We start from the raw sequence: 21866 nt of genomic DNA, 5'->3' as shown, positions 1-21866 counted from the left end.
CTTTGTTTTGCATTGTATACCGGTATGCTTGGTATGCCTTGTATACTGTGTTTGCTTTGTATGCCTTGCATATTTTGGTAACTTGGTATGCTTTGTATTTGCTTTGCTTGCTTTGTATGCTTTGTACTTTGTGCTTTGTATACTTTGTGTGCTTTGTATGTTTTGTATACTCTGCATGCTACGTATGCTCCATATGCTTTAAATAGTATGTTTTGTATGCTCTGCATGATGTGTATGCTCTGTATGCCTTGCATGCCTTGTGTTGCTTTGTGTGCTTTGCATGCCCAGTAAACTTATCGTGCTTGTTTCTGTTTAATGTTACATGCCTTACATTTTTTCATGTTTTTACGGATATATGCTAACTAAATGCTATATGAAATAACAACGCCGTATTATAAATGCTTTATACTTGAAACAATTGCTTAAACCTACTACCTATTTTACAACATATCTAGTGGATATTTTATTCTTTTATAAATAATTATCTGACTTTTAAGCAGATTAATCTAAAACTTTTTTTAAATATCCATATCTGATGTTATAATATCATGCTTTATATTTTATGTATATTTGTCTTTTAATTTACAGATTGATTTCAGTCTTTCAGCTTTTGTACAATTGTTATCCTTATTCTTCACGTTTTATAGTCGGTTGTACAAGCCACATAAGCTAATGTTAATTGTTTTATTCACTCTTGCAGACTCAAAATAAATCTTATCTTATATTATCTTATCTTAATGCATGCTGCGGCAAAAAAAGGTATCACAAATACATATTGCCTGCGTGTAAAAAAAGGCAACGTGCTGAATCAGTAAGCAAATGTAATATTTAATTAAATTGGTGTAGAAGAAGTCTCAAATCATGAATTGCTTTTCACCAGAACAACTTAATAACGCTACTGATCCGCCGGTAATGGTAACTTGACTGTATAGCCCATAATTTTTAAAACACTGCCATTTATTGTGTAATAATTACTCCAAGGACAGACACTTCTTTTGTTCCAATCCCATCTTATATTGATTGCATTTTGCACGATTGATTCAAAGTCTATTTTCCACAAGAGATGAATAAAATTATTGTGTTTTAACTAAAACTGTCAGTGCTTTGATATATCACGTGATTATCATGTGATGCGGCTCGAATGAAAGCAATGGCGTCCGGTAACATCAAAATTACGCAGATTTTCGTTGCAACATTCTGCATCGTATACTGTATGACAGGTTGCAATGGAGTTCGCTACGATCCGAACTGGGACTCTCTTGACAAACGCCCTAACCCGGCCTGGTATGACGAATCCAAAATAGGAATTTTCCTCCACTGGGGCGTGTTCTCCGTCCCCAGTTTGCTCAGCGAATGGTTTTGGATGCAATGGCAAGGAGAGAAAGACCCAAGGGCAGTGAAGTATATGACTGATAATTACAAACCAGACTTCACCTATCCCGATTTCGCAAAAGACTTTGATGCTGATCTGTTTGATCCGGATGAATGGGCAGACATTTTCAACGCTTCAGGAGCTAAGTAAGCTATCTTTTTGCTCAATCATTGTGTAATTCATTTATTGACACATTTAAGTTATGAAATTTAAAAAACAGATGCATGGAATTTTAAGTCAAACTGCTTTACATCTATTGGGCTTATTGGCATAGTAGACCTATATGTGGGTAAAAAACAGGTGGTCAGTTAGCTCAGCTGCAGGGTTTCATGATAGTGTTCTGGCAGTTGTTTGTTGGACAACGATGATTATTCGAAAACATTCATAAATTTTCATTATAAGTCTTCGTCATTAATTGTGCTCACTGTTGAAAAATGTAAAATTCTGTGAACATACTGTGAACAAGTCCCTTTCATATAGCCGTTATGTAAAATTGCTAATGACATAAATGGCTGTGACACGCAGTGGTAGTGCATAGACTTTTGATTCCAGAGGACCAGGGTAGGATTCCTGGGGACAGCAATCTTTTTTTTATTAGAATTTTGTCTTGCAATCATCAGTGTTCTCTGGAAGCGCTGGCATCTGGCAATTTCACTGGTTACTAAAAACCTCAGCACCTGCTACTTTTCCAAAAAAATATCCATTCAAAACAGCACAAATAACACCTGTTTTAATTCTTCCTGGCTGGCTACTTTGAAATATATCACTAACTGGCTACTCAATTTTTTATGGAGAACACTGAATAATAATAAATAAAGACTAAAAAACAATTAAGACTTTTTGGTTAACATCTTTGATGATATTTTTTTTCAAATAAAAGCAACAGGTTTTGCTGTTGCTTTTTTAGCGGTTGAGTTAGGTCTAGATTGCATTTAGTTTTATTGAAAGCTTTACTTAAGCGCTAACATGGGAAATACAGTCAATCTTGTGCTTGAGACCACTTGAATTAAGCGACTTTTGTCTTATGCGACCACTTTAAATCCCGCCCGGGCGTTTTACCTATATTTTCATATTGTATTAAGCGACTTTTGTCTTACGCGACCAGCGACTGCTGATTTAAGTGTATTTTGATGCCCGAGTCTTGAATTAAGAGACGGCTTTAAGGTAAAAGTGGTAAATCTGTTGACCGTTCAGGGACAAATCAAACAAAAAGTAAAAAGTAAAAAATTGTTTTATTCATTTCATTTATATTTAAATTCATTTGATTACAAAAGCAGAAATCGCTGTGTCAAAAAGAGATAATCCGATATCTGGATTTAAAATCAAAGGTCCGTATTCATTACAGATGGCCTTTTTTTTATTTAAAGACCATTTAATTAAAAGACCACTTTTGGTTACTCCCTTTAGTGGTCTCTAAATACAAGATTGACTGTAAAGAAATTGGGGACCTGATGTTATGAATATTAGCAAGAACTCTGATTTATTATCAACAGATATGTAGTGTTGACAAGCAAACACCATGAGGGTTATACAAACTGGCCATCTAAATACTCCTTCTCTTGGAATTCTATGGATGTTGGACCACACAGAGACCTTGTTGGTAAGATCAGAAGTGAGAACTTATCAAGTAAATGAGTCCCCCTCTGTGGACACTGGGTTTAATGCATGTACCTAATGTGCAGTCCCAGATATGCCAATGCAGTTTGCACTGGCTAATCATGGACTACACTTTCAGCTAAACTAGATTTTTACCACAAAATAAAATAATTTCTTTAAATGAAAAATATCATTAAAGAGGAAATTATCATCCCTGATTAGCCTGAATCATGGGACCTCACTGTATCCCCGTACTGGATGTTTTAGGAAGATACTGAAATAACTTACATACTATACAAACAGTTTGACTCAGAAAAAGAAGTGCCAGAAAATCTTACAAGAAAATGAAAGGTTGAGAGCTTTGTTTACTCCAAGCTTTTGTTAAGTAAATTTGTACTGTATAAAGTATACATAATTTATCTTTTGTTTTGATCTTCAACTGAATGGGTCTTTTTAGGTGATCTGGCCAACTCCATTCGCAAGAAGACGAATATTCATTTTGGGTTGTACCATTCATTGTTCGAATGGTTTAACCCAATCTACCTGCAAGATAAAGCCAACAAGTTCCAGACCAACGACTTTGTAACTGTAAGCTGAAAAACTTAAACCTGCATAAATATGTAAACATGTATATGTATATTGTACATGTATATGTAAATTTCTGAGTGTAAAATGGTCTCCTTTTTAAACAAATTTGAATGTAGAGTTAACCAACAGATTTGTGTATGTACATAATTTCCAGATTAAAACACATATCTTAATATTTTATAAAAGAATATATTAATCATTATGAATATAGAACCATTTTATGACCAAACAAAGTGGGAGGCTGAAAGCATTGCACTTGGCGCTCAATCTGTAAATCAAGAAGCTTGTGTTTGTAACTCTTCTTTCACGGCTGGTTGGATTTCATTCCAACTTTCACAACTTAATGACTTTAATTTGTAGGTAAAAGGTGATAAAAATTTGTAACATATTATGTTTTCAAATCTTCTCTTTCTGCTTGGCTGATTTTTATTGCCAGAATACTTTAACCGCTGAATGATTTTAGTTAAATAGAAATCAACAATGTGTTAAGCATATAAGATTGCTCTTGACATAAGTCTCAAAGCGGATGTTTTAAACTCATGTTTGACGGAACAATACATTGTGTTTTTAAATTATCTTTAAATGCTTTGCGGAATTTTCTCCTCATATACACAACTGTATGACCTTAAGGTTTTTGCTGCAATCAGTTTAAGCAAAATTATTTCCCTTCTTTGTTTTGTTCAGACTGTTAAATATAGTCCCAAACATTTTGTGTACACTCACACTTTCACAGCTGACTGATTTCTTGTTATTTTCATCCAGAGATTTTGTATCTTTCTACAGTTTATCTTCTTTATCAGGATGTGTGTCACAGGTATTACTCTGGTCTGTGCAGTCTCATCAGGGATGACACTTTCTGCCTTGACTGGATTTTGTTAAGAAGAGACACAAAGTTTCTTTAAAGGGGAAAGTGTTGTGCCTGATAATCTGGGACAACATTCTACACAATGCATTCAGCCCCTATTCATAGAGTGCTGCTCAATTACTCAAGTCAGCCAATTATACTTTTTAAAAATAAGGGCTTTGTACCCCATATGTGTCTTAAAATATTTTTTAAAAGTGGTCTGTAAGTCTTGTTCTTCACTGTACATATCAGGGGAAGACGATGCCTGAGCTGTATGAGCTGGTGAACGCCTACAAGCCTGACGTGATATGGTCTGACGGAGACTGGGAGGCACCAGACACATACTGGAACTCTAGCAACTTTGTGGCTTGGCTCTACAATGACAGGTACGCTCACAACCCTGTGAACTATGGGACATTTCACGGATTTGGGTCAATGCTCACTAGAGAACATTTGCCATCTTTGATGCCCAGCTGTGCAAATACAGAGTACCATGTATTTATCCCCATGTTTTCCGGAGAAAAAGTGGGGATATTGTATTGATCTCCGTCTGTCCGTCCGTCCATCCTGGCCACTATCTTCTCCTACACTATTAGCACTAGAACCTTGAAACTTACACACATTGTAGCTATGAGCATATGTGCGACTCTGCACTATTTGGAATTTTGATCTGAGTTATGGGGGTTGGGGTGGGGCCAGGTCAGAGATTTACACTCATTTTTTAATGTTATTTTACATTAACTTCTTCATTTCTACACGGATTGACTTCAAATTGATACTGAACCTCTCTAATGACAATACGGTCAATCTCAACTATGCATGGCCCCATATTCAACCCTGGGGCGTCCCGCCCACATAGACCACACCCACCCAAAATTGCCTTTTACTATAATTTCTTCATTTCTACACTGATTCACTTCAAATTGATACTGAATCTCTCTTATGACAATACGGTCAATCTCAACTATGCATGGCCCAATTACCAACCCTTGGGCGCCCAGCCCACATGGACCACACCCACATAGACCACACCCACCCAAAATTGCATTTTACTATAATTTCTTCATTTCTACACCAATTCACTCAAATTGATACTGAACTTTTCTTATGACAATATGGTCAATCTCAACTATGCATGGCCCCATTACCAACCCTGGGGCGCCCCGCCCACATAGACCACACCCACCCAAAATTGCCTTTTACTATAACTTCTTTATTTCTACACCCATTCACTTCTAATCGATACTGAACTTCTCTTATGCAGGGGTTTTTCAGCACTGTCTGCGCCTCCGGAAAACAGAGGCGTTCCCAAAGCAAACGGACCCGATCCCAAACCGAAATTATAAAAAAAATCCCCCCCAAAAAAACAAAAAAAAAAAAAATTATTAATGTCTAGCTGATGTGTATCATACCAACAAGCACTGCTGTGGTTGAGCGAGGATTCAGCACAATGAATCTGCTGTGCTCCCATTACGCATCACATTCACACAAACCAAACTTACTCATCTGATGCTTACATGCATTGAAGGTGTAGATCTGAATGACAAAACATTGGAGGAGCTGTGTGATGCTTTCAAAAACAGAAAGCAGAGAAAAATTATGCTGTAACTTGTGTGACTAACTGGTGTTTGTTTTGGTAAAAAATATCTGCTATAAGTTTTTGACTGTACAGTTCTTATCTCAGAGTGCAACTGTAACTGAGAAACAAAATTGCAGTACTTAAATAAACGTTGATCATGCCCAATATTGCATGTGTTTATATAAAGAAGACAAAATAACAAATAAAAACAAATTTATTTCTTAAACCACTGACTTATTTAAGCATGATAAATTCACAATGTTTTCCCAAAATGAGCCGTTTCATCGAAGCAAAAATTCCCAAAATGGACAAGTTTGTCGATAAAAAATTCCCAATTTGGTCAGACTCCTTTTCCCAAAATAGGCAGAAAAACCCCTGCTTATGGCAAAACGGTCAATCTCAACTATGCATGGACCCATTACCAACCCTGGGGCGCCCCTGGGTCTAATATGCGACGTGGGGATACGCGTTGGCCTCTGCCGCGCCATTTCTAGTTATGGTATGTGGTCATGTAACTTTTCAAAGTTTTTAGCTCACCTGAGCACAACGTGCTCATGGTGAGCTTTTGTGATCGCTTTTTTTCCGTCGTGAGTCGTGCGTCGTCAATATTTTGCCTTGTGAACACTCTAGAGGCCATATTTATTGTCCTTTATACATCTTCATGAAACTTGGTCAGAACATTTGTCCCATTGATACCTTGACTGAGTTCCAAACTGGGTCATGCTGGGTCAAAAACTAGGTCACTAGGTCAAAAAAAAGAAAAACCTTTTGAACACTGTAGAAGTCACATTTGATGCCCAATCTTCATGTAACTTTGTCAAAATGATATGTTGGTTGAGTTAAAAAATGGTTCCGGTCCGTTGGAAAACATGGCCGCCAGGGGACAGGGCAGTTTTCCTTATTTGGCTATAGAGAAACCTTGTGAACACTCTAGAAGTCACAATTTTTGCCCAATCATCATGAAACTTGGTCAAAACATTGGTTTCATTGATATCTCGGACAAGTTTGAAAATGGTCCAGGTCGGTGAAAAAACATGGCCGCCAGGGGGCGGGGCAGTTTTCTCTATATGTATATAGTGAAAACATGTGAACACTCTAAAAGTCATATTTTTGGTCCAATCTTCATGAAATTCGGCCAGAACATGTTTTTTCTGGATATGACGGTTGGGTTTGAAAATGTGAATGTTCAGATCGGTAATAAGCACTGCCGCAAGGGTGAGGGGTCATTTTCCTTATATTTATATAGTAAACAAAGCTTGTGAACACTCTAGAAGTCACATTTTTAGCCTAATCATCATAAAAAAAATTCTAAACATTGATTTTATAGATATCTCGGACGAGTTCGAAAATGGTCATGATGGGTGGAAAAACATGGCCGCCAGGGGGTGGGGCAGTTTTCTCTATATGTATATACTGAAAACATGTGAACAGTCTGTTAAAGAAAGATAACCTGTACATGCATACTTTCTAATACAACTGTAGTTAACTCCATTGTTAAAACCTTGTTAACACTCTAGAGGCCACATTTATTGTCCAATCTTCATGAAATTTGGTCAGAAGATTGGTCTCAATGATATCTTGGATGAGTTCGAAAATGTTTACATTTGCTTGAAAAACATGGCTGCCAAGGGGCAGGGCATTTTTCCTTATATGGCTATAGTAAAACCTTGTTAACACTCTAGAGGCAATATTTATTCTCCAATCTTCATGAAATTTGGTCAGAAGATTGGTATCAATAATATCTTGGATGAGTTTGAAAGTCGTTACGTTTGCTTAAAAAACATGGCTGTCAAGGGGCTGGGCATTTTTTCTTATATGGCTATATATGGCTATAGTTAAATCTTGTTAACACTCTAGAGGCCACATTTTTGTCCAATCTTCATGAAAATTGATCAGAAGATTCATCCCAATAATATCTTGGAAGAGTTCAAATATGATGCTGGTTGGTTGAAAAACATGGCCACCAGGGGGCGGGGCATTTTTCCTTATATGGCTATAGTAAAACCTTGCTAACACTCTAGAGGCCACATTTATTTTCCGATCTTCATGAAACTTGGTCAAAAGATTTGTCCTTATGATATCTTGAATGTTTTCGAAAATAGTATCTGTTGCTCAAAAAACATGGCCACCAGGGGGCAGGGCATTTTTCCTGATATGGCTATACATGTATATGGCTTTAGTAAAACCTTGTTAACACTCTAGAGGCCACATTTATTGTCCAATCTTCATGAAACTTGGACAGAAGATTTGTCCCAATGATATCTTGAATGAGTTCAAAAATGGTTTCGATTGCATTAAAAACATGGCCACCAGGGGGCGGGGCATTTTTCCTAATATGGCTATATATTGCTTTAGTAAAACCTTATTAACACTCTAGAGGCCACATTTATTGTCCGATCATCATGAAACTTGGTCAGACAATTTGTCCCAATGATATCTTGGATGAGTAAGAAAATGGTTCCGGTTGGTGGAAAAACATGGCCGCAACGGGGGCGTGGCATTTTTCCTTATATGGCTATAGTAAAACACTCTAGAAGTCATATTTATTGTACGATCATCACGAAACTTTGTCAGGAGATTTGTCCAAATGATACAGTTGATTGGTGTATAGCGGATTTAGTGAGTAACGGGTAGGTTAAATGGTTTTTGCAAAATACTTTTATTTATGTTAAGATTTATAGTTTTCTATGAATTGAATACAAAAAGCCTATCATTGTTAAGTCGATTCATGTTTTTGTTGACGTGTGTCAATGTTTACAACTGTTTCTTTTTTCGAAAGCAAAACAAGGTCACGTTATGTACGCACCATTTTTGTGACGACAGGAAAAGTGCAGACGAATGGTTTCTTGAATTTTGCAGATTTTGTTTGGTAAACATAATGTTCATTCAGTAGTAAATTTAGTATTATGTGTCCTTTACAAAAGTAAGAATGCTCAGAAACCAAATTGATGCGTACCATATAAAATAAGCATGAAAGCTGCAATTCGGGATTTAGTGAATAACGGACATTGTGGTGACCCATATTCAGGAATGTGGGGATTGTCTCAAAATAAATATAAACTCAATTGAAGTTGTCCAATACACATGTGGCTAGGGTGTGGCTATGATATTAATTAGTGAAAACATCATTTTTAATGAAAAATAATCAAATTATAACGAAAAATCGATTTCTCTGAAAACATATTTTTCACTATCAAATCTATATAATATAACAAGGTGTTAAACTCAAAATGACCCGAATATAGGGTGCATCGCTTTTGAAAGCCATTACTTTATCAATTGTGCAGCGATTTCCATGAACTTGGTCTTATTAAATGCACTTATGAATTTCCTTTCTGGAAATGTACATATATTGCAATTATTTTTTTACAAATGCTGTGTCAAATTTCAAGAAATAACACGATACACATGTAATCCGATAAAGATCTAAGCGAGCCGCTAATGGCTGAATTAGTGTACCGTGAAATTCGCGCTGTAAACAAATATTTTTTTCGGAAATGTTAAACCGCTGGCATGTTTCATTAGGAAAGACAAGTGTCTATCTTGGTTTAATGGTTTTATTACTGAATGCATGGTGTTTACGTTGAAATGAGACTCAAAGTCCTTAGCTATCTGTTATACACCAATCGACTGTATCTTGGACAAGTTTGAAAATGGTTCCAGATGCTTGAAAAACATGGCCACCAGTGGGGAGGGCATTTTTCCTTATATGGACTTATGAATCTTCATGAAACTTTGTCAGTATATTTGTTTAAATGATATCTTGGATGTGTATGAAAATGGTTCTGGTCTGTTGAAAAACATGGCTGCCAGGGTGTTCACTAGTCATGAAAGTTGGTAAGAACATTTTGTTCAAATGACATCTTGGGCTGCACAGAACAGGTCAGTTCCTTTGAATATCAGGTGAGTGATTTGGGCCTTTCAGGCCCTCTTGTATTAACTATGTTTTAACTTTCAGAAAATTTAAGATAAAATGTGTTAACTCAAATGGTTATGACATGACAATGTTGCCTACAAGCAAAAGTCGCAGGGTATGATTATTGTTTTTTGTTTGCTTATGTTAATTGGTTATTCTGACAACAGCCACTCTGTAGTAAAACAATTTTTATTTAATCTTTACAAGCCTTTTTGAAATTGTTTGTGGGTATATTGTTTCAAATACTAGGTAATAAGCCTTAGAGTACATGGAACTATGTGGTAATGGCCATTAAAATTATATATTATTGTCCCCTACCGGTTTCACGTGAGGGGACTTAGGGTTTTTGCTCTGTTTGTCCGTCAGTCTGTCACACTTTTCTGGATCCTGCTATAGCTTTTAAAGTTCGTAATATTTTTTCATGAAACTTGAAACATGGAAAGATGGCAATATGGACATTATGCATTTCATTTCATTTTGTTACTACGTCAAAAATTATGGTTGCTATGGCAACAAATATACTAGAAATACTGCTGAAAATAGTGTTTTTTCTGGATCCTGCGATAACTTTTAAAAGTTCTTCATATTTTTTCATGAAACTTTAAACATGGATAGATGGCAATATGGATATTATGCTCGTCATTTCATTCTGTTCCTACGTCAAAAATTATGGTTGCAATGGCAACAAATAGACTACAAATACTGCTGAAAATTGTGTTATTTTGTGGATCCTGCGATAACTTTAAAAGTTCTTAATATTTTTTTATGAAACTTTAAACATGGATAGATGGCAATATGTACATTATGCCTGTCATTTCATTTTGTTCCTACGTCAAAAAATCTGGTTGCTATGGCAACAAATAGACTAGAAATACTGATGAAAATGGTGTTTTTTTCTGGATCCTGCGATAACTTTAAAAGTTCTTCATATTTAGTCCCCTACCGGTTTCACCTGAGGGGACTTATGGTTTTGTCTCTGGAAGATGGATAGATGGCAATATGGACATTATGCACGTCATTTAATTTCGTTCCTATGTCAAAAATTCTGGTTGCTATGGCAACAAATAGACTAGAAATACTGCTGAAAATGGTGGTTTTTCTTGATCCTGCGATAACTTTTAAAGTTTTTAATATTTTTTCATGAAACTTGAAACATGGATAGATGGCAATATGGAAATTATGCACGTCATTTCATTCCGTTCCGACGTAAGAAATTCTGGTTGCTATGGCAACAAATAGACTAGACATACTGATGAAAATGGTGGTTTTCTGGATCCTGCAATAACTTTTAAAGTTCTTAATATTTTTTCATGTAACTTGAAACATGGATAGATGGCAATATGGACATTATGCACATCATTTCATTTTGTTCCGACATCAAAAATTCTGGTTGCTATGGCAACAAATAGACTAGAAATACTGCTGAAAATGGTGGTTTTCTGGATCCTGCAATAACTTTTTAAGTTATTAATATTCTTTAATGAAACTTGAAACATGGATAGATGGCAATATGGACATTATGCTCGTTATTTCATTTTGTTCCTAAATAAAACAAATTGGTTGCTATGGCAACAAATATATATTTAAAAAAATCTGGAATTTCTGACAATGGTGGAGCCGGTAGGGGACTGATATTGCTTGACAATAGTCTTTTTTTTCATGAATCTTGAAACATGGATAGATGGCCATATGGACATTATGCACGTAATTTCATTTTGTTCTTACGTCGAAAATTCTGGTTGCTATGGCAACAAATAAAAAATAAAAATAAAAAAATCTGGCAATTGTGGAATTTCTGACAATGGTGGAGCAGGTAGGGGACATATATTGCTTGGCAATAGTCTTGTTATACATTTAAAATCAGTTGCATAATATGAGCTCTTTAACCAAATTTAGCAGACTTAATTACATGGTTAAGTTTGATGATCAGACTTCTTGCCATAGAAACTGTGGATTTATTGTCCTCTGATAGAAATCAACAAGTTCTCAACCTAATTGAACAAAAGAAAAGAATATGTTTTTAGTGACAACACAATAATTTAGCTTTAATTAATTATCATCAATATTTACATGCAACATTTATCAGCATAACTAAGTGTTTGAAATTTTGAGAACAATCGCTGACTTTTAATTTGAACTATACTTGTGTACATGCAGTTTTATAAGAAGTAAATAGAGTGTAGATTTTTTCCTCAAAATGTGATTGAAGGACCAATAAATAATACTTTTTGTTTTGTTTTGTCTGCATTACAATACAACAATAAACTCTGACCAAATATTCTGTGCTATTTATTGACCTCAGTCCGGTCAAGGACTCAGTGGTGACCAATGACAGATGGGGTCAAGGGGTTGGATGTAAACATGGGGGATTCCTGACATGCAGCGACAGATATAATCCTGGTAACTAATACTGTTTCATCACAAAAATAAATAGTTTAGGTTAACTCAATTTATAATATTTTATGTGCTACATTTTGACCTCAGTCCGGTAAAGGACACAGTGGTGACCAATGACAGATGGGGTCAAGGGGTTTTATGTAAACACGGGGGATTCCTGACCTGTACAGACAAATATAATCCTGGTAAGTAGTTCTGTGTCATCATGTAATGAATTTTAACATATTTATTCAAAGACTGGCTAAAATACTAGTGATATCCATTGCATGGTTATTAACTGTTTGTATGTGAAATTGTACGCACTTGTAATTTCTGTATTTTTTTCTAAATCATGAAAAGTTAAAGCGGGTATATACGATTTTTTATATGTGTTTAATTGTAATATATTGATAAAATATGTTCCAATAACACAAAATAGGCAAGAAAAATTATACATTAAAGCCGAATTTCATAAAATGCAGCAAAGACAAATTAGCGCCCCGAGCCGATAATGACGTACATATTTTCCTACAATAACCGAAGCATTCGTCTTTGTATTAGGATCGGAGATAGTGTTTGTGTGTCGTATGAATAGATATTGTTGCAGGAATTCAAATAAACCGTTAAACTAAGTTTAGATGCACATCGTACATGTATGGTATACATGCTGGCGAATTCGGCTGTACAGCCGTTTTCAATTTCAGAATTAAATATCTGGCTTATTTCGCATTTTTCGACACATGTTCTTCTTAACTTTTATTTTAATTTACATGTATATTGAAATATATATATAATAAGTTTTTTACACAGTTTATATAAATTCATAAATATTTGACAAAATCGTATATACCCGCTTTAAGTACATGTATAGTAGTTTATTTAAGATATTTGATGTTGTTTGCATAGTTGTTGATACTATAGACTTATTTATAACTAAAAATTACTTTGTTTTTAAAAAATGTGATAATATAAAAACTGTACATTCTGTTGTTATGTTTCTGGTTTGTATTAAATGCAGTCTGTATAAATTGACAATATCTCTGTTGCAGGTGTCTTACAAAAGAGGAAATGGGAGAACGCCATGACAATTGACAAGCAATCGTGGGGTTACCGTAGAGACGCCACTCTGAGTGACATGCTTACCATGGAAGACCTCCTGGCTACACTGGCCTCCACCATCAGGTGAGCTTCTGGTCTCGCGCTTTAGCCAATATGTGTCAAACAACAGTTTTCATGCAAGCTGCTGTTTTACATTCACAATTGCAAATCATTATTAACAGATGAAATTATTACTTGCCTGTCAAATTGTATTTTTGTACTGCAAATAGCCTTCATCACATTTGACAATGAATTGTAGGACTTCAAAATAAAGTGTCATAATGTTCATCTAAATAATAATGTGTGCCACACAAGAACTGTTCTGCAACATTTGGGTTCAAACTTTTAAAAGTAAAAGGCAGGAATGCAGGATACAGGACAACTCTTCTCAAAATGTATGCCTTTCCACTCTATTACTTTGCCATGCATGGAGGAAATAGGAAATAATGTTGACCAGCATGAGATTGTCCATTGTAAGTCTGTGCAGACAGCCAATTTCTTTAAAGTTGTCCATTGTAAGTCTGTGCAGACAGCCAATTTCTTTAAAGTTGTCCATTGTAAGTCTGTGCAGACAAAAGATGAATGGGACGGAGAAATCTATCTCAGTGGAGAACATACTAATAAACAAGGCATTGCCTTTCTGATAAAAAATAATATAGGGGTCACAGTCGATAACTTTAAGGAAATAATAATTGGTAGACAAGCAAGTATAGATATCAAAATACACGAAACACAAATAACACTAATCAACGTCTACGGCCCTAACATAGACGATTCCACATTTTACGAAACATTACAATCCTTTATAATTAATAACCAAGATAAAAATATTATAATCGGTGGTGATTTCAATACTGTCCTGAACCCATTATTGGATAAAAAGAATGGAAACCTTTATACTCATACTAAAAATAGAAACATTTTAAATAACATAATTGTAACCTACAATATGATAGATATCTGGCGTACAGTATACCCAAACGAAAGCAAATTCACCTGGCACTCAAACATAAAACCAACAATATTTTGTAGATTAGACTATTTTTTAATATCTGAATCTCTTTGCAACATTATTGACACATGTAACATAAAACCAGGATTTATGACTGACCACTCTCTAGTTGAACTTAAACTCCACAATATACAACCTGAAAGAGGCCCAGGATACTTTAAAATTAACAACAGCATTTTATTAGATACACAATATCAAACACAAATAAAACAGGAAAATTTAAATACAGTTCAAAATAATAAAGATGCAAACCCAAACACCTTATGGGAAGTAATTAAAGGAAATATACGTAACACAACAATTAGATACACATCATTTAAACAAAAAGAAACACACAAACTTGAAACTGACACCATCAAAACCATTGAAACACTTGAAAAACAATTGCATCAAACAAACACAAATGATACCACCGACATTGAAAATGAAATAACATTAAAAAAACAAATATTAGATGGAATCTATCATACACATCTCAATGGAATAATACTAAGAGCGCGTGCACAGCATGTTGAACACAATGAAAAAAATACAAAATATTTCGCAAACATTGAAAAACGTAGAAGTGAACAAAAAACTGTACACAAATTAGTAGTCAATGGCAAAGATATAACAAACAGAACTCAAATACTAGAAGAACAACGTTTATTTTTCGAAACCCTCTATAAAAGAAAAAATGTTGAAAATAACACCCTTTTTAAAAATACACATCACGCTTTAAACCAGGAGGAAAAACAACTGTGCGACGGATTGCTTAATGAATATGAATGTGGATTAGCCCTAAAAGAAATGCAAAATAACAAAAGCCCAGGATCTGATGGCATCACAATCGAATTTTATAAAATATTCTGGAATGATATAAAAACACATCTAATTAATTCACTTAACTATTCATTTAACAACGAAAACTTAACTACGCTACAAAAACAAGGTATTATATCACTTATTCCAAAACCTGGAAAAAACTTAGAATCATTATCAAACTGGCGCCCGATAAGTTTACTTAACAATGATTATAAAATTGCAACTAAAAGTATAGCAAACAGAATAAAAAAAATATTACCATCAATCATTTCAAAATCTCAATCTGGTTTCATAAAAGGACGTTACATTGGTGAAAACGTTCGTCTTATCCAAGAATGCATAAACTATTTCAACAATTCAAATAATCCTGGTCTAATATTCTTTGCAGACTTTGAAAAGGCATTCGATTCGCTTGATCATTCATTTATGTTCTCTTGCTTAGAAAATATGAACTTTGGTGAAAGTCTCATTCAATGGGTCAAACTATTCTATACCGATATTAACAGTATAATCATTAACAATGGCTTCTTTTCAAACAGTTTTAACATCGAACGAGGGGTTCGACAAGGATATCCACTCTCATCATCCCTATTTATTATTTGCATCGAGTATCTATCACATCACATCCAATCAAATAAACACATAAAAGGCATATCACTAGAACCTGACGAAGAAATCAAACAATCCCTATTTGCTGACGATGCAACTTACTTTTTAAATGACAATTACGATTCTTTCCATAACCTTATAGAGTCGCTAACCCTTTACGGAATGACATCGGGTCTTAAACTAAACAAAAGTAAATGTACTGTGCTACGAGTAGGTAAATTAAAACAAAGTAATGTTCAATATAATAAAGAAATGAAATTTAATTGGACATCCGATGAAGCCACAACGTTAGGAATTACTTTCACAAATAATGAAAAGGATACAGTTCTAAAAAACATACTACCTAAATTACAGAATTTTAAAAACTGCTTAAAATCATGGCATCATCGTAAACTTACACTTATTGGAAAAAACACAGTATTGAAAACGTTTGCACTTCCTAAGTTAATATATGTATTTACAGTTCTCCCAAATCCACCAATTGATGTTATTAACGATATAAAATCAGCAATATTTAATTTCATATGGGACGGTAAGCCTGATAAAATAAAAAGAACTCGGCTAATTCAATCTGTAGAAAATGGAGGTATCCAATTAACGAACATTGACTCATTCTTGAATGCAATCAAATGCAGCTGGGTTAAAAGATACCTAGATAGTACCAATACGAGTAAATGGAAATTATTCTACCAGAAAATCCTAAAAAAATATGGTGACTCCTTACTCTTTGAATGTAACATCAGCAATACTATCTTACATGAAATTGCAAACGAAAACATATTTCTGTCTGATGTTCTATCAGCGTGGAGTGATGTCACTCATAATTTAGAAACCCAAACCAGCAGTAAAACAATAATATGGAATAATAAAGACATAACGTCAAACAATAAGACGTTTTTCTATAAAGACTGGTTTGAACGAAGCATTAAATATGTCGACCAATTATATGACTACAGAATTAAGGATTTCTACTCTTTTGATAATATATGCTACATATACGGAATACCTTCAAATAATTTTCTGAAGTACTACACACTAATCAAAAGCATACCCATACATATTAAATCTGAAATCAATACAAATAATACACCATGTACTCAAACAACATTTGTAGAAAACATACTTGTAAGAAAAAACAAAACAAATAAAATATTTTACACACTACAAATTAAAAACCCTACAGAAAACTCCAAAATCAAAAATAAATGGCAAGTCCTTTTTGGAGAAAATGAACTAAATTGGAAACACATATTTACCATGCCATATAAAGCAACAATTGAAAGCACACTGAGAAATTTTCAATATAAATACATCCATAGAATTATAGCTACAAATAAATATCTCTATAAATGCATATTATCTAACTCAAATCTGTGTGACTTCTGCAGTGAAAACATTGAAACTATAGAACATCTTTTTTTGGGAGTGCAAACACATCCAGCCTATTTGGAATCAATTAATATCTTTTCTTGAACAACATCAACTAAACATTAAACTATCTTTCTTAGATGTAAGTTTCGGAATTAACTCATTGAAATCAATAGACTGTAATAATATTGTGAATTTTATGGTTATATTGATGAAATATTTTATCTTAAACATGAAGTACAAAAAACAAGTACCAAATTTTAATTGTTTTGTCCATAGTCTTAAACTAAAAATCCAGATTGAGAAAGAAATAGCCCTCAGTAATGACACATTACAAATCTTTGAACAAAAATGGAATCGGATTAAATTCTCATAATGTTTTGTGCACTAATATACATTTCACTCTAATGTTAGTTTATCCCTCTAAAATAGTTTTGTTTATTTTTTTTTCTCAATCGGACAAGATCATTGTGAATACACAACAAAACACACAAGTCCAGTATGCTTTCTTCAGACTTTATACAACTCATCATTGTTCATAACTACTTCTCTGTTGTTCTTTTCTTTTCTCTCTAAAAAAAAAATATATATATTAGCATATCTTGTATAACATGTCTGAACTTTATTGCTTTGTACAATCACTGTGTTGTATGCTCATATACATGTTTACATTGTATGTATGATATTGAATAAAAAAAATAAAAAAAAGTCTGTGCAGACAGCCAATCCCTTTAAAGTTGTCCATTGTAAGTCTGTACAGACAGCCAATTTCTTTAAAGTTGTCCATTGTAAGTCTGTGCAGACAGCCAATTCCTATAAAGTTGTCCATTGTAAGTCTGTGCAGACAGCCAATTCCTATAAAGTTGTCCATTGTAAGTCTGTGCAGACAGCCAATGCTGGTCTGGGATGATACTTCACTCATATGCACTAAGCTTACCCAGAGTGTGGCTTCAATATTATAGACGTATTGTTGCATGTGAGTTTGGTTAGTGGTCACGTTGTTGGACAGGTGGCGTTCTCTCTTGGAACTCTGGCTTTACCACAGCGCAAGACCAAAAATAAAACATCTGTCAGTAAAAATCTTAACCCTTTCAGTGCGGGAACCGAATTTTGAAGGCCTTTGCAAACAGTTTGGATCCAGATGAGACGCCACTGAATGTGGCGTCTCATCAGGATCCAAACTGTTTGCTATTCTGATGGTATTGTTTGAAAAAAATTGATGAAAATGCTAATTTTTGAAATTCAGCAGACAACATTTTAGCAGAAGACAAATTTCCCAGCATGCAAAGGTTTAAGCTGGTAAAAATCTAAAGCTGGATGTTGTTGCCATTATTTAATTATTGTAGCAACATTAATGAGTATAATTAAGTAATATGCACATACACAATTATATTTTTCATAAAACAGCTGTGGGGGAAACATGCTGATCAACGTTGGTCCGACCAAATCTGGTCGCATCATTCCAATCTTTGAGGAAAGGCTGAGAAGTCTCGGGGACTGGCTCAATGTGAACGGTGAGGCAATCTATGGTACCATACCATGGACGCACCAGAATGACACCGTCACCCCTAATGTCTGGTAGGTTTTGTGGGAAAAGTTGCTTTGATGTGAAATAAATTACTGACTTACTTACAAGGCACTTTGGATATCCAATTAAAGAGAAGACTAACATAGATCATTCCATCTTTCTGTTTGTTAAAGGGTTGTATGTCTACGGATCTAAAGTAAGTTGATAGGATTAGCAACCATGTCAACCATGCACTTTTAGTTTCTCTATCTTCAAGATAAAAGTGCAAAAACTTGATTCTTAGAGGGTTTTTGTAGAGATTGGCAAATTTTAACAGAACACATTTCAACAATTGGTAATAAATTTGAAAAGAATAATAATACTTGAAATTATAATCCAACAAGCCAAAAAACACTCATACAAAATTAAGTTTATGGAAAATCATTTAATAATCATTTAAAATGATAAGAGTGTGTAATGCTTTTCATAAAAAAATGTGTGCATTCATGTATTACTTAGTTTAAAATAATAGCTTGTCAAGTTCTTAAGCCAGAATGGCCCATTGGTAGCAAGCAATGTTGTTATCATAAAGGTCCAGGGTTCAAAACCCATCAAAGGCACAGAAAAAATCATCTTTTTTCTTGGTATTGTTAGTGTATTAAATGTTTACAAATATAACAGTTAAGTGAGAAAAAACATTTATTGATTTTTTTCAAAAAATAGAAAATCTGTTTCCGTTTAGTTGATATGTATCTTCTGGTAAACAAATAGAGATCAATCAGTTTTCTGAAGTTTGAATTAAAACAATTCTATTATTTATTTTCATGTATATTTCATCATATGCCATTGAGGTAAAATATCATTATTGACACACCCAATCCATGCTTGATAAGTATCTAGTTTACCTTACTTACTGATAACATGAGTCTTGGTTTGGAAAAAAGGGCTTAATGCATGTGCATTAAGTGTGATCCAGTATTAATCTGTGCAGTTTTTATAGGCTAATCAGGGATGACAATATCTGCTTTTATGGAATATTTTGTTAATTGATGTTTCTTCTAAACAAAAATCCATTGTAGCCAGAAGGTGTTGTCACTTATTAGCCTATATGGACTATACAGCATAATCTTGGACTACACTTCACGCACAAGCATTATTCCCAATTTCCTTAGAACACTTCTAACATTACCAATCAATTACTGATAAATTTCAGGTACACCTCCAAGAAAAACGCCGTAGGTGATTTAGATGTCTATGCCATTCTACTCAGCTGGCCCGACCCTGGAACCTTCATGCTAGGTGCTCCAACAGACACCAGAAGCACGCTGATCACGTTGCTAGGATACCCCGGATATCTGAGCTACACAGGCGGGGCTGGAATTGGAATCGAAATTCCTGCCATTCCAATCAACAAGATGCCATGCAAGTATGCCTGGGTCCTGAAATTGGAACATGTGTTGTAATGCTTGGTTGCATAACATTCACTGACTTGACTTCTGATTATATTGATTTATATATTGATATTTTTTCTGATGGAATGCTCTTTTTATTTTATGCCATTTATGAGTCTTTAAAGTATGACAGTATAAAATTCACGCCTGTGAAATCATATAAATGATATGAAGTTTAATAAGTGCAGCAATACACACATATTAATAATAATATAGATAGCAAAACAACACTGTATACATTGAAAATATGTTTGAAAAATAATAATAAAAGCAATATTTAAGTAAACTTTGTTTGGATGTTTAAATTTTATTTACTTTGAACTGTGTTAATAATGTTGGTCAAACATGAAGTGTTTTTTTTACGTGATAATGTTTTCTTGTTGGAAAAATTATGTTTGATGGCAATTTCATATGATACGTCTTAATTTTGGCATAGTAGAATTGGTGCAAGCTTTTTATAACTATATATTGTATGCCTGTGTTGATGGAAGTATTCCCTTAGAATTCCAATTCTTTGTCTTGTTATAAATTAAGTACTATTTGCATTTTAAAATGCGTAAAGTGAGATTATGTATGGACATACCATACTTAATACATTCCATTGATAAATTCTTGATATTAATGAAAGATGTCACAACTGTGCTAGAACCTTATAATTGTTCAACTAGCCAAGGTGTTTTGACGGAAAGTTTATACTTCATTTGGATGAGAAATTTTCTTCTCAACAAGTTAGGTGCATTAAGCAAAACCCTTGTATGTCTTACCATTGTTATTTCTGGAATTGTGTTTCTCTTTTAATTATTAATTAACTTGTAATTAACAGCAAAACGTGTATGATGTTTTCAAGGAAACAAATTTGGCTGCTTTGGAAGAATTTTCATCATAAATAACAGATGTAAAGTTAGAATTCTTATATTTGTACCAATGGACTAAAATACTGCAAATGCTATCACCTGGTTATTGAAATCCATACATATCACATGTTGTTGTTTTATAAAACTATGTTTTGAAATATTAAGTCTTGTTAAGTTGTTATATGCTTTTGGAATGTATTTACTTTGATACAATTACAGAAGGCTTACATGGGTTTGACTCAGTAACCCATAGTGATGCTCACGACTTATGAACTTAATGAATCGGGTTTCAAACAATCAATTCAACTGATTTTTCGTAATTGTTATAACTATGTTGTGAGATTGAAATGAAACAGCTTCCTGGTTTGTAAAAAAAATATTTCTTTTTCTGATCTTTTGAGACCAACCATTCCATGTTTATCATGATACAATGCCTTTATTCTCATTCACCATTCAAATGTGACTACTTATTCTTACTTTACTAACTTTATGGTATAATTGTTAAAGTTTATTAAAACTATTTGTGAAATTGAATTGAAGTTTAAGAGAGTTCTTATGTTTAGTTTATTTCGGGTTTTTTAATCACTATAGAAATCGACTTGTTATGTTTATGTCAGCAGTATTTTCACACCGTAAGTTTGCAAACACTGAAGAAATGTACTGACTCTTAGCATTTTATATATCTATAGTCTAAGAATAGTTGATGAATACTGGGCTTGAATCCAGAATGACACATTGTGGAGCTCAAGTTCACTTTCTCTTAACAGACAGACAGAGTATATGAATGATAATTTTACAACTCTAATACATTTGCAAGTAGATAACGATTGCAGTGCACAAGGGTCATGACTAGATTCCATTATTTAAAACTTATCTCCCTTTGTTAAGCAGG

General features: G+C 34.0%; 1 protein-coding gene across 2 annotated transcripts; it reads left to right on the top strand.

Moving 5' to 3' along the window:
- Nucleotides 1-1106: 1106 nt before the first annotated feature.
- On the top strand, nt 1107-21508 carry LOC127879911 (alpha-L-fucosidase-like). 2 transcript variants are annotated; one of them, XM_052427030.1, is made up of 8 exons: nt 1107-1518; nt 2866-2972; nt 3426-3556; nt 4653-4786; nt 12380-12477; nt 13321-13453; nt 18570-18740; nt 19883-21508. In XM_052427030.1, exons 1-8 carry the CDS (start codon nt 1142-1144, stop codon nt 20130-20132), a joined length of 1401 nt encoding a protein of 466 aa, XP_052282990.1. In that variant the 5' UTR covers nt 1107-1141; the 3' UTR covers nt 20133-21508. The 2 variants fall into 2 exon arrangements, with proteins under 2 accessions (XP_052282990.1, XP_052282984.1); XM_052427024.1 differs by lacking the exon at nt 12380-12477 and adding an exon at nt 12198-12295.
- Nucleotides 21509-21866: the final 358 nt, after the last annotated feature.

This window comes from Dreissena polymorpha, chromosome 1 (genome assembly GCF_020536995.1).
Source record: "Dreissena polymorpha isolate Duluth1 chromosome 1, UMN_Dpol_1.0, whole genome shotgun sequence".
Taxonomy (NCBI): domain Eukaryota; kingdom Metazoa; phylum Mollusca; class Bivalvia; order Myida; family Dreissenidae; genus Dreissena; species Dreissena polymorpha.
This window is presented reverse-complemented; position numbering and strand designations above follow the sequence as displayed.

What these genes read in the sequence shown, in the direction of transcription:
- LOC127879911 (XM_052427030.1), top strand. Translation starts at nt 1,142, where the DNA reads ATGAAAGCAATGGCGTCCGGTAACATCAAAATTACGCAGATTTTCGTT. An exon ending in TTCAACGCTTCAGGAGCTAA is followed by an intron (nt 1,519 to 2,865) that starts GTAAGCTATCTT and finishes TATTATCAACAG; the next exon opens with ATATGTAGTGTTGACAAGCA. An exon ending in ACCGTCACCCCTAATGTCTG is followed by an intron (nt 18,741 to 19,882) that starts GTAGGTTTTGTG and finishes GATAAATTTCAG; the next exon opens with GTACACCTCCAAGAAAAACG.